This window comes from Pteronotus mesoamericanus, unplaced genomic scaffold (genome assembly GCF_021234165.1).
Source record: "Pteronotus mesoamericanus isolate MK-2021 breed Mesoamerican mustached bat unplaced genomic scaffold, CSHL_Meso_final scaffold_167, whole genome shotgun sequence".
Lineage (NCBI taxonomy): Eukaryota > Metazoa > Chordata > Mammalia > Chiroptera > Mormoopidae > Pteronotus > Pteronotus mesoamericanus.
The window spans coordinates 35414082-35434472 of NW_026555308.1; the positions used below are offsets into that span (position 1 = coordinate 35414082).

Below are 20391 nucleotides of genomic sequence, written 5' to 3' on the forward strand. Positions count from 1 at the left end.
TTGTGCCTTTTGTCTCAGCTGATTTATTTACCTCCCTTTTTCACTTCCCATGAGTTTCTGAAATATTAACAAAACTACCAATGCCCCTACAATAGAATACATTACATTCATCTTTCCCTGCCTCAAACTCTCATTTCAGAGTCCCACATGAAAAGAATTGAACATTTCATTCATAAAGGGGAGCAGGGGCTAGGAGGTGGTGGGGAACAGGAAAAAAGCTATTCATAACCCTGTATGAGTCAGGGTTGAGGAAAAGATGTGTACAAAATCCCTTCTGTAATATGGGCATTCCATTGTGGAAAATAAAATTACAGAGATATGCAAAACTCATTAAGCCTTCATTGTTGGTTGCAACCACTTCTGAAATATATAATTTGTAGGCTCAAATGCTTTCTGAAATCACCGGCCTTTGCACAAGTGAAGTCATTAGAAATGGTTAGTGTTAACCAAATGTCTAATGGCCCTACACTTCTAATTAATAACATGTCACTGGTTGCAGCTGATTAAAATTCTTTTAACTCTGTGTGACTTGTCTCCAATTAAAGTCCCCAATTTGTCCACAGAACCATATTTTGTACAAGCAGTGGACTATGGAGACTATATCTACTTCTTCTTCAGGGAAATAGCAGTGGAATACAACACCATGGGAAAGGTAAGGGGTCGGGGATGTTTCACTTTTGGACCAATGTTGTGATAAATGTCCTTGAAATAGGAACCAGAAATCTAAAGACAAAGCCATCATTTTGAGAAGATCCAAAGATCAGTGGAAATGAAACAAACACTGTGCTGCCTCAAAGCCTGTATGTTTTATCATTATAGTAACGGAATACAGGGAACATCTTAAATATTTCTTCTGAAAATGTGATAAACAGATGTCTGGTAATTTCATTCTGAGGTTTGAGCGTGTTGAGAGGTGGTTTCCAGGTATATTCAGCAGTTTTATCTTTTTAATGACTTGCTCCGCACACAGCGTAGACATCCCGTATCTTTATGCAAACTGAGAGTCTTGAATTTTACCTTTATTGAATAAAGCAAAAGAACACCTAGGAGATGTCCATTTCAGTTGTTATTACCAGAGGTCACTAAGTGAGAGGGCACAGACCTAATGCCAGGGTGGCCTGCATAGTTACAGGAATTCAGAGTATGAGATCCAAGGCCCAGAGGCAGCTAGTGAGAATGCCAGAGATGGTGCGTACAAAGTGTGCTTTTGTTTGAGGGAATAAAAAGCTAAGCAGTCTGTATGGAAATGAGTTTGTGTGGCTCAGAGCTGATCCCCCTGAAGGATTTATGGCTCTGTATTAAATGGCACAGCCTTATCTTTTAAAACATGCTGTTCCCATGCTGAGCTTTTCCTTTTTTCAGGAGAGGGAGGGTACTGATTTTAGAAACACAGGATTAAATTAAGCACCTTGTTGTTCTGTTTCTATTTTCAAAGAAAGGGAATTTCTACTAAGATCTCCTCGAAAAGTAAGTGCATTTCATTTTCCCAGTGTCTTTTATCTCTGCAGGTAGTTTTCCCAAGAGTGGCCCAGGTTTGTAAGAATGACATGGGAGGGTCGCAGAGAGTCCTGGAGAAACAGTGGACATCTTTCCTGAAGGCTCGCCTGAACTGCTCAGTTCCTGGAGACTCCCATTTTTATTTCAACATACTCCAAGCGGTTACAGATGTGATTCGCATTAATGGCCGTGATGTTGTCTTGGCAACCTTTTCCACACCTTATAACAGGTAACCATGCCCTGGCTGTGTTGACCTAATCTTCCGGCTCCTTTTTCCCAGGGGCTATCTTCTAATACGCGAGATTCACAACTGATGGAAAAATTGCCACTCGCTATTTGTAGCTAAAAAGCACTTAACACTCAGTTTTCATCAACAAATGGAGAGTCATTTATAAGCATTTTTAGATTAGGATTTTAGGGAATGTATTACAATTAGGTAAATTATAACAATATCTTCTCATTATATTCCTGGCATATTAACACTATTCATGTGTTATTTCTCAATCCTTCCAATAATCCTGGAAATGAAGGCTGTTGCCCTCTTTTTTTATACTTGAGACAACCTAAATTCAATCATAGTACCTGGTCGAAGTAGTCAACAGACAGAAGAGGCAGCTTGAAACCCAAGAATGTTTCTCCTTTCTCTCATGGTCACATACTATTCTGTTTGACTTTTATTATTGATAACTTTCCAAGTAAAAACACTGGAAATTTACATAAGTGCTACAGAGTGAAGGTTAGGATCAGGATGACTCCATCCCGCATCCCACCTGAGACACCCCGGTTATAATCCTGTCGGAGGAGCCTGGGGTCCCAGCCACAGCACCGCCGTCTAGCTCTGGAGGGCTTGCGTGAGGACTTCTAAGTTATCACACCTGGAAATATGGAGTGTTGTCCTGTTTATTTCCATTTTTCTATTTTTTACACTAAGACTGAGCAATTAAATAATACACTAATAAGTGTTCCTGGAGCAGTGGGAATGTGTGGAGTGTAAAGCATAGGAGGGAGGAAGGCATTTACAATCCCTGGTACTCGGTTCTCTCAGACCTTAGTTAGGGTCCTAGCACTGTTGTGAAAATGGTCATAACTCTGGGCTTGGTCATAAAATCTAAATACATTTACTATATTCTCATTTCTATGTAGAATTTTGGATGTCCTATATTATCTTCCTCTAGGAATACACTGTTTTATTTTGGATTATGCATTTCTTAAAGGCTTTTAAGAATTTGATGAATACATAGATGACAGGCACATCCATGATGAAATTGGAGGACGGCATCTAGAAAGAAATGAGTCAAAATTGGGGAGAGCCCAGAACAGAGACCAAGCTAAAGGATGAAATAATGTTCCTTAATTATACAGAGGTCAAAAGTTCCCCACTGAAGATATATGAAAATATGAAACCATATTACAGCAAAAAGTACTCCGTGAGATTAAAGTAAGCGTGAACCATCTGTAGGGATTTTTAGACTTGAGAATAGAAAAAATATAATAATTCAGGCCTTGGCTGTTCATGCTGCATATCTAGGATTATTGGAAGAAGAATGATGTCTTGGCGCATGGGAATACAGGGGCTAGTGGGATTTCAGAGTGCACTTCTGGTTGGTGCATTTCCTTGTTTTGAGAGGCATGAGTTACTTTGTGATTACAATATCGTAGTAAATTACTGCATATTATAGATACCTCATTTAAAGTATTGTCTTTAAAGGCCCCTAGGAAACATCCAATTGTTGCATGCTTATGCAGTTTTAGAAATATATGTGTTCAGTAAAATCAGAAAATGTTAAAAATTCACACACCCATTTTCATCTGTAAATTATAGTTCCTCCCTGGTTTTTTTTTTACTCCCTCTAGTTTCATTCCTCCCCAACCCATCCCCCACTCACGCAAAGCTGGCCACTGTCAGGTTGCTTCAAACCCTTTAGGTGCTCCTCTTTGCGCTGCGGGGGGGGGAGCTTGGCTCCTTGGGATGGCACACACCCCCCTCAAGATCTGACCCATCTTCTCGTCCAGTGACAAAGGCTTTCTGAACTGAACATGAACATGACTTGTTTGCTCATGTACTGTTCTCTTTCAAGTCCACGTATAGAGCCACTGTCTGTTTGCCCGCTGAAACCCTAAGAATGCTCCAAGTCTAAGCGCGAGGCAATTCCCATGAGATCTTGCATATAACTCTTTAAATACTGCTCTTAACAGCTTGTCCTGTACTAGTTTATTATCACCATGTTATTATTTGCATCCACACTTAACTGTGAGTCAACTAAGAACAGTACTCTGTGTTATTTATTGAGCATTTACTGCTTGAAATTAGGGATTCCGTAAGTATAGGCTGAATGAACAGCAGATGGGAAGAAAGGTGAACAGAAGAAAAGATGAAAGATGAATAAAGAAAAGATGAAAGATGAATAAAGAAAAGATGAAAGATGAATAAAGAAAAGATGAAAGGAAGGAGGCAGGGAGTAAAGGAGGGAAGAAGGAAGGATGTCACAAGTGATTCTAACCTTGGGAAGATTATAAAATCCTAGGGTGTCTTTAGTTATTACAAGGTACCTCATAAAATAATTCAGAATTTATCCTATATTTCTTAATATGTATAGTAAATACGTATGCCTGTTACTTTTAGGAAAAGGAGATATGAGGTATATTACAAAATTAAATAATGCCAGGGTTCAAAATTTTCAACACAAATGGGGGTCACTGTCTTATATACTCAATTCTGTAAACAATGAGTGTAGGATATACTACTTTTAAAAATTTACTACTATTAATTTTAAAATACTTTAAAATTCATTCTGCCACCTTGTTTTAAATAAGCTTTCTAATCTTCTCCCTGTTTCTTGCTTTACTTGTTATTCTTCAATAATTGTGTTATGAAATGTAAAATAGCATAAAGCTCTCCTAATTATTTATGAAGTGATTTCCATATCCTTTCAACATTTGCAAAACCCAGACACATCATCCTCCCTGTGCTGGGTGATGCTTCCACAGCACAAAGCGCTGAGTCCTGCCCCGGTGCTCGTGCCGTGCGCTGGCCCACAACCACAAAGCCTGATTAAAACTCTTGGCCAGCTGGTGCCTGCAATTTATTTGATCAAAATCAAGGAACAACCATAGTCAAAAACAAGTGTGGGTTCAAACAGTATATCCAGATGAATGAATATTCATGCCTCTCACCACTGATGGAAAAAAAAAAATCCAAAAGTCCTTCCAGGAGTGCCAGGCAAGAATGCAATTACAGGTAGAGATTACCCTCATTATTATTATTTAGCACCTAATAGAGTACTTTATTTGCAAAGTGGTGATGCTTTGGAGACTTAAATTGTTCAGTCTTATGCAAATAAACAGGAAGTAAAAACTGTACAGTGACTGACAATATTCATGGGTTCTGCACACATTCATTCTCGCTCCTGGCGTCCTTAGCTAGAGGTACCAAATCTAAAGAAGCAATATGTGGATAGTTGAGGCACTTTTACCTAAGTTTTTGCCAATATTAAAGATGTAGAATATTTTCTGAAGATTTTATTTTTGGATTATTGACTGATAATTAATATCAGGGAATTCATCAAACTTCTAAGTCACCAGTTCAACCACTCTTCCTTTATAAACATTCTTTTGTCTTAGTTCCAGAAGACAGAAAGCAGTTCTTTCTCTTTATGAGTTTGCTCTAACTAGCCCTTTCTTTTGGGCCACTGATGAAAATTTGATTCACAGGAATATTCTCTTTATGCACTAGCATCTCTTAACATTTATTGTTCAGAGTATGAACTTTAAATTCAACTGCCTGTAATAGGAAAGTTTCTTTGGAGCATGTTGTTCAAGCTGTATGTGCACCCGTTGCATGAGTAAACACTGTGTGAAATGTCACATTGCAGCATCCCTGGGTCTGCAGTTTGTGCCTATGACATGCACGACATTGCCAATGTTTTTACTGGAAGATTCAAAGAACAGAAGTCTCCGGATTCCACTTGGACACCGGTTCCTGATGAGCGAGTGCCTAAGCCCAGGTACGTGCAAATATTTATATGGCTATTTTGAACTCCTAGGAATGGTACAGCTTGCTTCTCTGTTAATGAATATCTTGGCGAACTGCACACCAGTGTCTTCCATGCTAGCCATACAGGTAGAAATGCAGGAGCAACAGAAAGGCCGATGAGGTTATTTGCCTTCATCTACTTAAGCAAAATTCAGAGTTACCTACATTATATTCAAAACAATGACTCTCTTGTTTTTGGCTTAACCTCTACCTCTGTGGTTTATCCAATGTAAGCCTAGGATGAATAGAACCATCTTGTCCACCTTGCTCCAATGGTCTATAGTTGAGGAAACTGAGACCCAGAGAGGTATAAAGTGTATATTGTGCAAGTTCATATAGCTGGATAGATTATTTCCATCGCTCCTCCCTGCTTCCCTTCAATTTTATACAGACTTATATCTTTAAATCCTACTAAAATGTGAAATATAATGGTGTTCCCTGGGTTTTTTGATCAGGTTGGATCAGAGCTAAGTCAAGACTCAGGCAAGGGCAAGAAGAAAACATAGCTGCAGTGGGCCATTAACATGTCTCTGGTCTGCCAGGTTCTGGTTGATTTAGGATCCAGACACAATCCAGATACCCGCTTCCAAAAGTGTGCCCCGGAATTGCCTTCATTGGGAACCTGTTGTCCAGAGACAATCCAGAGGCCTCTTGGTCCACTGTAACCTCCTTCAAATCTTCACACTAAAGCAATTAAGTCACCCTTTCTAACTGGGACAAGAGAAAACTTTCCCCCAATGCTGTGCCTACTTTCATTACAGCATTTGCAGTCTAAGTCACATAGAAACATCCCTGTGTGCCCAGCTTCTTCCACTGAATTTTTGGGCCTCTGGAAAGCAACCCAATGTCTTAAGTTTTTTGGTTTCCAACTACCTCTTCCTAGCCTCCAGTGCCCCATAGAAAATACCTAGCCATTTAATTGAATTAAGTTAACTAATGTGAACCACTATACCCAGGAGAGGAACCCTTATGGTTTATCTGTCTTCTTTGTCTGAATTATCTGACATGTGTATACTCCATTACTAAAGGAGAGCAGACTAGGTGCAAAAAGCACGCTCTGGCAAAACTTCATATAGATTTTCTAAGTCAATGTCTGGAATTGTTAGCTACCTCCCAGGTAAGCAGGAAGCGGAATTAAGCCCAAGGGATCAGGTTTCAGGGTGAACTTTTGTAATATGTTGCCCTTAGTGTGTAAGATGGTGTTAGCCCTGGCCAGGGAACATACCTAAAGTGATTTTCTACTATTGGGAATGTGTTTACTCTCATCTTCCCACATGCTTGCCTCGTCCATCTTGCAGACGCCAGGATCCTTTCACAGGGCATGCTGCGCTAGTGCCATGAAGCAGTGTGCGCGAGCGGCTAGACTACACCGTTGTTATCAGAGTCTGACTTCCATCCCTGCACCAGCAGGCAAACCAGATGGCTGGACGGGACTGGTGTCAGTGTTTCCCTGACCTGACTTCACTGAGACGCCCCTCAACTCCTGAAACCTTACAATTTCTTGTAGAAACAAATTTTCATGTCCTAAAGAAATGACCTTTCAGGAGGGAATCTTCAGTATAATTGGCTTTTCGCACCTGCCCAAATCAAACAAGAACAAAAGCTCCCATAAAAAACAAAACACAAATGTGGACAAGTCAGCTTAATTCTCTCCTTCTGTGGAGCAAATGCCTCAAGAACTTCTAGCAGGGTTTCAGGACACAGAGAGTGGTCCTTGAGACATGTGCCAACCACACACTCCCCGCCTTGTTTCAAGCTCCATCACTGTTTACAGGATTTGTTTGTGCTCCTGGGGGGAAGCCAAGCTGCCCCCAGCAAGGCTGAGCTGTTCTGGCTGAGGCTCCTCTATGTGACGGAGAGGACTGGAGGAAATCTAAGCACATTGTATTTGGTGGCATTCTGCATTGTTCAGCTTCCTCCTCTCGGCCTACAGTACATTCTCCCTCATGCCAGATGCTTAGAGAAGCAGTTCATTCAAAGAATTTTCCATAAGCATGAAGTAAGATCCCTCCCTTTCTTCTTTTTTTAAAAAATCTTTTTAGATTTTATTTACTTTTAGAGAGAGGGGAAAGGAGGGAGAAAAGGAGAAAAACATCGAGGTGCAAAACACTGATAGGTTGGTTGCCTCTCACACGCCCCGATCTGGGGACCTAGCTCACAACGCAGGCCTGTTCCCTGACCAGGAATCAAAGTAGTGACCTTTGGGTTTGGAGAATAATGCTCAACCCATTGAGCCACCCAGTCAGGTCCCTTTCTTTTTCTTTTTAGGCCAGGTTGCTGCGCTGGCTCATCCTCCTTAGAAAGATATGCAACCTCTAATGAGTTTCCTGATGATACCCTGAACTTCATCAAAACACACCCACTCATGGATGAGGCTGTGCCTTCTATCATCAACAGGCCATGGTTCCTGAGGACAATGGTCAGGTGGGTGTCAAGCAATCTCTGTCATAAACAGACCTTCCCTTCTACATCTTATGCCCATCTCAGTGGATCATGTTTAGAAATGCCACAGATATCTTCTGCTACCCTGCACACTGAATAGCTATGAAAATGCTGGTGAATTGGGTGGATGCCATCAGACCCACATAACCACATTCCCAGTGAGAAGAGTTTGGGTATTTCCGGGCTAACTGGACACTAAGAGCAATTAGAGAAATAAAGATATTTCCTTCCTGGTTAGCCCTTTACTCCAATCTATGCAAAATAGAGGAGCAGTGAAGGAAAATCAGTCAATGGACGGATACCTGTTTGGTTGGAATGTGGTTGCAAAACAGGCTGCAGATTCCATTCAAGCACTGGCCTGGGTTGTTAACTGTCAGGAGGCGCATGGACAAAAGGAGGATTTGCACAAGTATACCAGTATGGAGGCTCAAACGTCTCTTCAGCATTTGTTATTTGAAGCGGTGGCCAACAGAGGTGGGATAGCTGACTTGAAGGCCATGAAAGCACTGAATACTCCTTCTAGTATATATTTAGAGCTTACTTACAAACAATTCAACAGGTTTTCCTAAGTACCATCCAGTTGTGGCAATCATCAAACACAATGTTAATTAACTTTACCATCATTTTTAAAGTGTGCCTTTATTGATAGATATTGAAGTATTATAATGGCTCTTGCCCATAAGATGGACACAGTGTAACCTTGCAAGAGGGTCCATGTTTCCTGGAAGCTGCCATGACACTTAGGACAAGTAGGTGTCTATGGAGTATTGAATGGCTGAGGGACTTCAGAGAAAGAGGGTGCCCAATAGGACTTATCCTGGACATGTGACAAGACTGGTACCCTTCACCTTTGCTTTAAATGGACCTTGTTTGGCCGGCACATCCTTCAGAAGTCTCGGTCCTTCTACATATAATTGAAAAGCTTTCTAATCTGGCATTTTGTTGATGAGGCTTTACACCTCAGGAGAACAGTATGAAAAATGAATGGTAGCCATTGCTTTTCTTTCCGATATTAAATGACATGTTAAATGACTTCCCTTATTTCTTCCCCTCTTCAGAGGAGACATCAGCCTTTCCTTGTTGTTCATGGAAGGGATAATTGCTGAGTGGTTTCAGATGGTTATGGCTGTCTATTTATTATGTAACTTGGCCTCCTCGCACCATACCTCCTTTCTCCCCTTGGAGCCATACTAATGCTCTGCATATGGAAATAACATACCAGAACAGCTTGAGAGCATTATTTATATGCATATATTTCTCTTAAGGTTATTACTAGAAAGCTATGTCACCATTGTTTGAAGTAGAAAAGGGGACACTTTAATGGCAGACCAACAAAGAGATAAAAAATGCGATCCTGTCATTTTAGATACCGCCTCACCAAAATTGCGGTGGACACCGCTGCTGGGCCGTATCAGAATCACACTGTGGTTTTCCTGGGATCAGAAAAGGGAATCATCTTGAAGTTCTTGGCCAGAATAGGAAACAGTGGTTTCCTAAATGACAGCCTTTTCCTGGAGGAGATGAGCGTTTACAACCCCGAAAAGTATGTAAAACATTTGGTTCTTCCTCAGTAATTGTTTGTTATGTTATTGTGGTCCCTTTCTTCCAGAGAAAATCATGGCAGACTTAGGTTTTATACATTTTTAGGTGGCTTTTAATATTATTTGTAAAAATCTTGTGATACACTAGAAACATTTTCTCCTTGCCAATAATGTATTTATATGGAGATAGACACACATGTGTGTTTATGTGTATGTGTGTGATGCGTGTGTGCATGCACAAGGATCCGTTTTACCTTCAGTTAGATCTATCTGATTAAGAGATCACTTTGTGTCCTGGGAGGTGGGGTATCTCAGTGGTGGCAGGAAAAAGAACCGATCTGAGAGAAACTTTTAATGATATTTTTACCCTGCCCTATAAAATTAGGTGCAGCTATGATGGAGTAGAAGACAAGAGAATTATGGGATTGCAACTGGACAAAGCAAGCAACTCTCTGTATGTTGCTTTCTCCACCTGTGTGATAAAAGTTCCCCTTGGCCGGTGTGAACGACATGGGAAATGTAAAAAGTATGTACTTTGCCTCATTGACCATTAGGAGGTGCTTAGAAAGGAGTGCTAGGTAGCTCATGGTCATCCTCTCCCTGCAGAACCTGTATCGCCTCCAGAGACCCATACTGTGGGTGGGTAAAGGAAGGAGGTTCCTGTGCCCATCTGTCACCCAGCAGCAGGTAAGGTGCCCACGGTGTGGGAGAGTGTAAAGTGCTTATACATTCTCTATTTACATTTAATGTGATCTCACATACCACCCCACTCCGCCACTCTCCTTCCTTTTCCCATTTCATAGGACACCCCAATATCACATGTGGCAGATTTCCAATTGATTCATCATCCATCCTCAGGCTGATTAAAAACAAAAAGAGAAGAAACACAGTGGGCTTCTAAGTGTTCCCTGGAGGGAGGGACCAGGAGGTGCATGCCTTAATCACTGCAATCCGACAAGAGTGCAGAAAAGCAGCAGTTGGATACCAATTAGATCAGTGATGCGGTTTGTCCAGCCATCACAAAACTGGCTCCTCTAAGTGACCGTACAAGGCTGAGAAGAAATTGCTGAGCATTTGTTAAGCGATGCATTTGTACTGCAGGCATGTTGTATACGTCCAATAAATCTCCTGAGCTTCTGAAGAACAGTGACCCTGTTACTCACTAGGAAGTCAATTCTTGGCAGTGCTCCAGCAGGTCAGCTAGATCAGGCCAGTCTAACATGCCTGTGATTTTGGTGCTTGAAATTGTTTTTCTGTCTTTAAATGCTTAGATGGCATTAGTTAAGAGGTTTCTTTTATGTTTCTACTTCAGTGGATGTGAAATCCAAAATAACATTGGAAAAACATTCAATGTATGTCCTTGACAGGTTATGGCAACTCAAGGAAGGTGCCATATGGCAGCACAGTTCATTCTTAGCCAATTCCTTCAACTTCCCCAGATCCAAAGGGGAACAGAATCTCCTCTCCCATTTTAGAATAGCTAGGTAAATAGACAGACGGGCATTTCATGACCACCACCTGCATAATATGGTGGAGGGAAAGTATTCCTATAACACGGCTGATGACGACTCTAAGTCCGATCTGGAAATTTAACCACTACAAAGAGCTGACCTGTACACATTATTAGATCAGCTTTACAAGTAGCAATATAAACATACTACTATGTTAGCACTTTATATCTTTTCATGGGAACTCTTGAAGTGAAGGAGGAAGGATCACAAAGGACAGTGAGGAAAGCTGAGAAATGACCTATGTCCTTCCTACACTCAGGGTGTGACCAAAGGTAATAAGACTGATGTTTAAAATCATTTCTAAGTTAACATATGAACTCCAAATTTGTTCCCTTAAGGACCTACATACATATTACTCAAAAAAAATATGGAAACTTCCTTGGAAAGTGGTGTTCAGGGCCAGCTGAATACTGGCTTTCATTACCACTAGAGACCTTTGTCCTATGAGGATGACTTTGATGTTTTAAAACAGTAAAAAAACATTAAAAAACAAATATGGTAAATTATTAGATTAAGGAGTGAATTTCAAAATAGTTTTCCTGTATGGCTCATATATAAACTCTGAAGGCAGTTGCAAAATAGGAGTTTCAATTATGTTGTGGGAAGAAGCACAAAGTTCACCTCAAAAGAACAATACTCTTTTGGATGATTCCAGTGTGCTTATTTTAAATTCCAAAACACATATTAAGATTGATCTCATTAGTAATATATAGCTTATACAGCCCAATGTTGACCTAGAGGACTTCAAAGAAAGGTGCGCATAAGGGGTACCCACGGTACCCACGTGAGCTTAATACTCTTGAGGATTGGGAGTAGTGAACAGAATGCTGAGTGGTCTCAGCAAAATGCACCTCCAAGTCCTCTCATCTCGGGCCCACGTATCCACTGGCCGTTTGTACCTTTTAACACTTTGTTATATAAGTTGTTGCTAAGCAAGGAGATAAAGGTCTAGGAAGACAGGAGTCAGAGTGAAAGAGAAAGTAGAGAGGAAAACTTATTTTTAATTTATAGACTTCTATATTGCTTATAATAGTATGTTTTAACATTTAAATGTTTAAGAAATGCTCAGGGTATCAGAGTGAAAGAGGGATATAAATAATGCACAAACTAATTAACTCCTGAATAATATCTGAATTAACTGCTTAAACCATGGCTTCTCTTTGGAGATTCTTATGCTTAAGACTCATTTCTATAAGTTTCAGAGATAAATTGTCAAGCTGTTATATCCTTACGTTTTTGCACATGCCACTCAATTTTATCAAATATTGCTAGTTGCTTTAATGAAACTAAACCAGAATAGCGACTCACATTATTGAATTTGTTTCTGTTTTTCTCCCCCCTCCTTTTCTGAAGACTAACTTTTGAACAGGACATAGAGCGTGGCAACACAGATGGCCTCGGGGACTGTCACAGTAAGTAAGGCTTTTTATCCATGTTTATCTTTGGGCAGAGATGCTTTTATCAAATGGCCTAGAAACATTACCCTGCATGTGGAACTGAGTACAGCTGGCACCAAAATATACATAAATAACAGAAACCATCTTCCAAATATCCAATAAAGAAAATAGTGTGTTTTAAAGCCAATGTTATTGTCAATGTTGTTACTATAAACGCTGGCACCTATTTCATTTTTATAATGGTGGGGAACAAATTCACTCTACAAGATATTAATTATAACAGAGCAGTGTTATATATGCATTTTCACTTTTTGAAGCCCAGCTTTGTTGTTTTTTAAAATGGGCTGTTACATTGTCATTTTTAGCCAAATAATAAAAAGATTGGGCATTGTACTCTAGCTTTTTAATTGAATGGGTCTGTTTTATTCCTCTTGAACATATACATTAAAAAAATAATTATTTTTTAAATTAGATTTATATCTGTTACCATGTGCAGTAGAAAAACAATTTTCAGAAGTAACCTACTAAGTATTGTACAAGGTGACTCCAAATAACCTTTTCATAGAAATTAACCCACACTAATCTCAGCGTTCATTTCAAAAGTTATTAAATACTAACATTATCATTAGGGCTTCATGTAAAGGATCCTGGTTGTCCTGTGATCTGATTAATACAGAAATTCTGAAAATGCTAAGGTGTCATTCAACTTTCTACCTTATATTTTTATAGAGGTCAGATGTAATCAACTAAAGAAATAAGGCAGTCTTATCTCTGAATTCTTTGCCATATATTTTTTGGTTTGCAAACAGTACATATTGACAAAAGCCTATTATGTCTTCACACATAAAATTTAACGAGTTAAGAAATCAGCATAGGATACAGTGTCATTGCTAAAAGATCTGTGTTACTTTTGTGCAGTGAAACAACTCGATCCATGGATCTTAATCACTTTGGCCCCTTAACACTCCATTTTCAGTGAAATAGACTTTGATTTATATGTATTTCTATGTGAGTGAACTTAATAGGCCGACCTCTTATTTTTATGATCTGGCAGTACAGGCATCTATAGAAAATTGGGGTATTGATTTAGATTTCATAGGTAAATATATGAAAAAATATAAAAATGGTTATTATCTCTATGACGTGTCCACTACCCCAGTGGGCTCACACCACACCTGTGTCCTTGGCAGAAAAGCTTAAGGAAGCCTCAGAATCTGGCACAGGGGAGACCCTCGGGCCCCAAGCCAATGATTCACTCTTTAATCTCGGCAGTCGAGGCTCTGTGTTTTCATGTGGCTAACCTTGAAGCCCATTCCTGCAGAGGCACTTAGAGCGCACACTCAGGGCAAGAGGTGAGACTGACCTGACCCAGTGCTGCCTTTCCTGATGGTTTCTCAGCTCCCTGTGCTCCTGCTGGAGCATGACCTACTTCCGCTAGGCACACCTCCTCACAGGCAGGCATTCAGAGGGTTGAAATAATTGGTGCACAACGACGCTTTAACAGGATTTGCAGGGGGAACAAGGGAATCATAAAGAGCCGGTGTCAGAGGCTGAGTAGCAGGCTGAGTGACCCAGTGTTCTAACCCAGACACCCAGCGCGCGCGCGCACGCACAAACACACAGTATGTTGCCTGTGTGTGTATATGATTGCTTTTATTTTTGTTTTTAATTACCTAACTGAAACCCCTGCTGAATTCAGAACATTGTAATGAACTGGACAGTTCCTCACAGCATAGTTGTGAGGATGGAATGAGAGAATGTAAAAAAATAAAAAAGGTATTTTTTTAGTATTATTATTTACAAATCTCCTAAGTACAATGAATTTTTATTTTTTTATTTTTGTAAATGAAACACTTTTATTTGCTTTGGACAAAAGACTATTGATATCATAGACTTATATTCATTTTCTACTTGGATACAATCTGCTGTTCCTTAGGTATAGTCATTGCAAGTGCTTCGTAAGTGTGATCCAGATGTCACTTTGCCCACATATACGTCCCTCAGTAGAGAATAGGGCTTACATGCTCAGGCACACATATCATCACATTTCTTAACTAACTCTTCTTTTATCTCTGCCTCTTGGCAACAAAAGCAGTGACTTTGAGAAAACTCACTTGGGGAAGAGATGGGGATATGAAATTGGATGGATAATAAAGCATGTCATATTACAAGCCAAAATTAAAGTGCACTTATTTAGTATTGGGTAGCATATGTTTTCATAGCTCTGCATTTGTGCATTCCCACCTACTATTTCAGCCACACTAAGTGGTGTTAAATGTAAGTAACCTCCTCCTCCCTTTTGTCTTTCAGATTCCTTCGTGGCGTTGAATGGTAAGGAAGATATTAATTAATTATTGATGAAAATCTATATAGGAAATCCTGTTTCACTAATCCTCTTCAGTATTTTCAAACCTTAGGTTTCTTTTTAAATTAATTTTTTTATTCTCATTATTTTTTTATAGACATTTCAACTCCTCTACCAGATCATGAAATGTCTTACAACACAGTACATGGTCAGTTTATGGCTTTCTTTTTTTTTTTTTTAATTCTTCAAGCCACTCATCCTGTGGTAGTTATAGTTTTCATTCCTAAACACCATGGACCAGATTTTTTGTTACTTCAGGGTCCCAATTCACTAAAATTAGTTCTAATTTCATGATGCCCTAAAATCCCTCTGCTTGTTTCTGATGTATGAGACTGAGTCCTACAGTTTAATCCACCTAACATGAAATATGCCAACTGTAGGGAATTTAATGAGTTCTTGAGGGAGAAGAAATTACTTTTGGACATAAGTATATCCAAGATAAAAGAATAGTGCTTATAACTGATAGGACTTGGCTCTTTAGCTGATAAAGAGTAACATTCCCAAAATGCTGACTTTCAGGACAATACCTTCTGTAGGGGAAAAATCTATACAGGATGGACATACTAAGTTCTAACTAGGCAGAACTTTCCAATACAGCGTGATAATGTCCATAAAAATTTAAGTTCACAGAGAATGAGAATATTTAGACATATTTTCATCAAGATTTCTTTAGAATGTACACAAGGAAGAGTAGCACAGTACAAATGACAGGCAAACAGGACTTACCCCATTGTCTCTGCTCTGAAATACACAGACAGTCGACTAAACAAAGCTGTGAAGTCCATAAACAGAATATTCTGAGCTCTTTATAAGAAAAGTTGAAATGTGGTTGAAATGTTTCATTTCCATTTCTCAAAGTTCCTCCAAATATTTATTAGGATAAACTATTCATGTATTTTTAAATATAAAATGAAAAGTAGGTGTGTGGTAAATTTAATCTTATGCATTATAATGGGGACTACAAGTTTCATTGATACGCAGACATTTTATAGGTTTTGTGTTTAAGAGAAGAAGCAGTTCTAGAACAGTCTTTAAATGTAGAGGTAGGTAAGAAAGGAAGAAGGTAAATAAAGAATAGAAGGAAAGAAAAGAAAGCAAGGTGGATTTAGGATTCAAAGAAATAGTTCAGGATGGCTGCAAGTATGTCTAACAGCTCTATGTAAACTCTCCTCAATATGTCTAATTAGCACAAATAAAAAGCCTCTTTGAAAGTCCTAAAGACTATCTTATAAACTGGAAAACAATGCTTGGGCTCTCCTGGTTGCCCCCCCACCCCCATGAAGTGCGGCAGTGTGGAGCAGATGAGCCCACAGAGTTCATCCGCCTTTAACATTCTCTCATCTGTGATTCAAGCCAGAATATTAAACACCAACTTCTGGGAGAAAAAGTTCTCAGGAGGCAAATGTCATCTAGCTTAGTTTGTCCTTCAGGAAGAGAACGCACTTAGCATCTCCTCTTCTACAATACCATACTTTGCGATCATTCCTTATAATTGAATAATCTTTATCAGATATTGAGAAATTCAGGTCTTGAGTCTAATTGAACAAACCACCTCCCTAGCATGCATCAATTTGTACTAAGACCGATTTTAACTCCCAGGTAATTTCTCATATTATAGGTAGAACGATCAAACCATGGATGTTCTTTATGAACAACAATCATTCATATGGCTATATCTATATATTAGATATATATATATATGTGTCCTTTACCAAAGGAAAGAAACCTATTAATTCTTACATATTAACACTTTAACGTTGAGGGTGACAATGGCCCTTCACCCTCAGCTCTTGATCATTGGTTTCTGTGATGAAACCAAAGAAGAATTGGAATATTCCTTTTAACTAATGGTCCTGTCCATTTCAGGCTAAATATATCCAGTATGAAGTGGATAGACAATTAATTGACCATCAAAATAAGGGCTGGTCCAGACAGTAATTAGAAAAATACAGGAAACTTTCTTTTCACAAACTAGTGAAGATATGCTTATTTTGGAGTTAATAAATGTAGAATAGATTTAATTGATTCATTCAGCAAATATTTATTGAGTGCCTCCTATGTACCAGGCACTGGACTAGATGCTATATTTGTACCATCAAATGAAATACCTAATTGCTATATTTCAGAGCATGGATGTAGATTAGGGAGCCAACCCCACAAGGCAAAGTGTATGCACTGTTTCTAGCTGTGTCCTTTGGCTGTTTCCATTAAAAAGGTCATTGGCTGAGTGCAGGCTCATAAAGTGAACGACAAAACCCCAACTGCCTGAGTCCAAAAAAAGATCATTTCAAAAAACCATGCACTCCCTGCTTGGCAGAAGCTCTGCACAACACCAGTTACATAACCAAGTACCCCTTTTTAGTGAATTGGACCCTGATACTTTCCTTCTCTTTTCCTTTCTTGTATTGATATAGTGTCTCTTTTTGTGTCTAAGTGTCTACAGTCATTGTTAATAGGTTAGTTTGAAGGGTTTCTAACCTCTGGAATCTCAGAGATTTGTAGATATAGAGAAACAATATGATGCATATTAAAGTTAACTTTTAAAACCTACCTCTTTGTATATTTTAAGAATTATACATCATAAACCCCATTAATTAAAATATGACCTCCCTAATTGGATTAACAGGACACTATTATCGGTTCGAAGTCTACTGACATGTAATACTATATCTACAAATGATTGCCTATTTTTGTAACATTGGTCACAAAATCCCTTAAGGAATGCACAAAAATAATATAGCCTGTAGAATTAGATTCTAGGAAGAAATAAAGTGATTTCCTTTTAACACTATTTTAAACTTGGAGAGGTAATAATCATTTACCTCTTTTATTTCAAAATGAGGACTACTGCTTAATGGTCCTTTCCATGGTGGTTCTAAAATTTTTGAGAACCCAGTACTGCTTTCTCTGACTGTTTGATTCACCAGTGACACGTGTTGCCTTTCCTCAAGCATAAGTGTAAACGATCACAAACGTCATGCTGTTATATATACTTTTCTTTTGAGTACATCAGATGCATGGTTTCTCTAGATTTACATATAGAAAATGGAGATGTGGTGGGTATTAGACTAACACTGAAGCAATAGGAAGGAGCTGATTTCTCACATTTGTGTAAAACATTTTCCTACCTAACTACCATCTGGTCCACATTAATATCCTCTCATAGCCATAGCTTTCCATTACCAATGAGTTTTCCACGTATTTGCAGCATATGGTCCAAGAAATCTTTCTACAGAGAATGTGTCCCTTAGGCATATATTTCCCCTAGATTACCATATTAAGAAATGTTCTCCCTAAACCATACTTAAGGCATTATCATAAAATTGCCCCTTGAACACAGTTAAATGGAAAGTGCTCAAAATGCATATCAATTCAGGTAAAAGAAATTTTTGCTACTTGGAGGAGAGGCTTTTTCCTCTCTTCCCCACTTTCTGACTCTGTACAAAGCTACCTCTAATTGTTTGCTTATGCTGGGTGCTGAATTCTCTCTTAGGTTAACTATGTATTTCACTAGAGTAGTGTTGAAGAGTAGAAAAAACATAGGCTATGTTTTACACCTCAACATAAGCAAGAGGAAGTAATTCTGTATTTCCAGCTCTAGTTTATTTTCTTACACCTGTTCTCTTATCAGTATTGTGAGGTGAGATGTGGAACCTAGAATTGTAAAAACAAAGTCTAGATTCAAGCATTCTTGAGTTTTAAATGAACATGTTTTTAGCAGTTGGATATGAACCAGACTCTTTGCAACAACGTGGATGTTTGAAGCTGTGTGGGAGCCTCCCAAGTTCTCCACAGAAAGCCCCCTCCTAAATGTTACCAAAGCTTTGCTGTAGCATTTAAGTGCAGTACTTTCATAGAAATCATTATAGCTTAGATAAACCACTTGGCTGACTTGCTTTTCTCTGTTCTCACATATGTATTTGTAATTGGCAGTATAAAAGTGTCCTGGGAATCCAACATCCAATAATAATTGTAAAAAGGAAGAAGGAAATGTATCGATCATTATAATCTTGCTTTCTGGGGACCAGTATTTTATTTATCACATACTTGGTGATCACAGCCCAAGGTTGAAGCCACCTGTGAATCTGTCCTGCTTTCTACCAAAAGAACATTCACGACAGTTGCCCTGATGTCTTTCTAAAAATTATTCAAGAGGCTGCTGTAGGTCAAATGGTTGAATAAACCAAAGACTACTTGAAAATCACAGAGAGCTTATACTTTATTTCTACCAGAAAGAACATCAGGTAGTGGGGCTTCTTTAAATCGCTGTGCCCGTGTAGATCAAAGTACCTAATATGATCTGCATTTAACCTTGCGGAATGATGGAAGGAAAGCCTAGGTATGTATTCACAGGAAATGTTCCAGTTTCTGCCCTCATTCCCCACCTAGCCATTCTTCTGACATCCTATCACAGGCTACTCTGCATCTCAAAAAGCTATCTTTCTAATCAGAATAATATCAGCCCAGGTGGCCTCAAAAACAACCTCTCAAAAGTATGACTCATATAACCATGAAACTAACATTGTTGAAATAAGACAAAAAAGGCAAAGCCATAACAACGTGGAGCTTTTGAGGCCTCCATTCCAGTGAAAAGGAGGCGGGGGCAGATCCCTTTAGAAGGCAGTCACTTCTCCCATAAAGAGCAATGCCCGTTGAGTGGAGAAAGCTGAAAACTAGACACCTTTCATGAGAAAGGCCCCGGACAGCTGAGCTGTTTGTGATGGGGGAGAGGCTGGTCCATCGGTCTCACAAAGAGCGTCCCCACGGCGGACACAAGGGTAGGTGCCTTCAGTGCTGCTGCGGGAATACCGAAGACGGGCACTAGGGTTTTTCAGCACCTACGCTGTGTCAGACACTCCTAGGTATTTTCACCATTATGTCACTTTACCCTCCCCACTGTGAGGTGAGTGGCATCATCTCCGTTTGGTGCGCAAGGAAAACCAAGGCCCAGAGAGGTTAAACGATGCCCCCGAGGCTCACCCAGCAAGAAGCAGAGATGGGATCTGACCTTTAATTCTCTAAGTTCGAGGGGTCTTCCGCTGAACCCCACACCCAGTCTTATTTCGAGGGCAGCCTCCTTTCAGCCTGACAGCCAGCTTAGGCGTCCCATCTCCTGGCCTCTGAGCAAAGGGAATGTGGATGTCTCCAGCGATGTTTTCCCTAACCGTATTTGTGATGAAAACAGGGCACTCCAGTTCCCTCTTGCCCAGCACCACCGCGTCAGATTCGGCGGCTCAAGAGGGGTATGAGTCTAGGGGAGGAATGCTGGACTGGAAGAATCTGCTCCATTCACCTGACAGCACAGACTCTTTGGGGGCAGTGTCTTCCCATAATCACCAAGACAAGAAGGGTAAGGCCTTGGAATTGCCTCTTCCTCTGGGGGGAGAGGGAGGGAAAAGTAGGGAGGACTGTGTAACTGCTTCCAGCTGAATCACAGCAAAATTTAAGGAACCTCCAACACAGTATGATTGAAAGCATCTCAAAAAAGACTGCAACCCAACCCTCTGCATTGGCTTGATCCTAAATTATCGCCCATGCAAGGAGAAACCACACGAAACAAGTAACACAGCTGCTAAGCTTTCTCCACCTAAAAGAGGTGTGGCTT

General features: G+C 39.7%; 1 protein-coding gene across 8 annotated transcripts in view; it reads left to right on the forward strand.

The window, feature by feature from the left end:
• The window catches only part of SEMA6A (semaphorin 6A), a 126223-nt gene that overhangs the window by 83836 nt on the left and 21996 nt on the right, over positions 1-20391 (forward strand). For 2 of the 8 annotated variants that reach the window (XM_054589924.1, XM_054589925.1), the window contains exons 9-18: positions 564-652; positions 1491-1726; positions 5370-5501; positions 7799-7954; positions 9339-9515; positions 9899-10039; positions 10120-10200; positions 12378-12436; positions 14732-14752; positions 19972-20136. In XM_054589924.1, the coding sequence (XP_054445899.1) occupies positions 564-652; positions 1491-1726; positions 5370-5501; positions 7799-7954; positions 9339-9515; positions 9899-10039; positions 10120-10200; positions 12378-12436; positions 14732-14752; positions 19972-20136 (1257 nt within the window). Of the gene's footprint in view, positions 1-563; positions 653-1490; positions 1727-5369; positions 5502-7798; positions 7955-9338; positions 9516-9898; positions 10040-10119; positions 10201-12377; positions 12437-14731; positions 14753-14883; positions 14935-19971; positions 20137-20391 lie in introns of all 8 variants that reach the window. The other 6 variants (XM_054589931.1, XM_054589927.1, XM_054589928.1 and 3 more) reach the window with 6 other exon arrangements.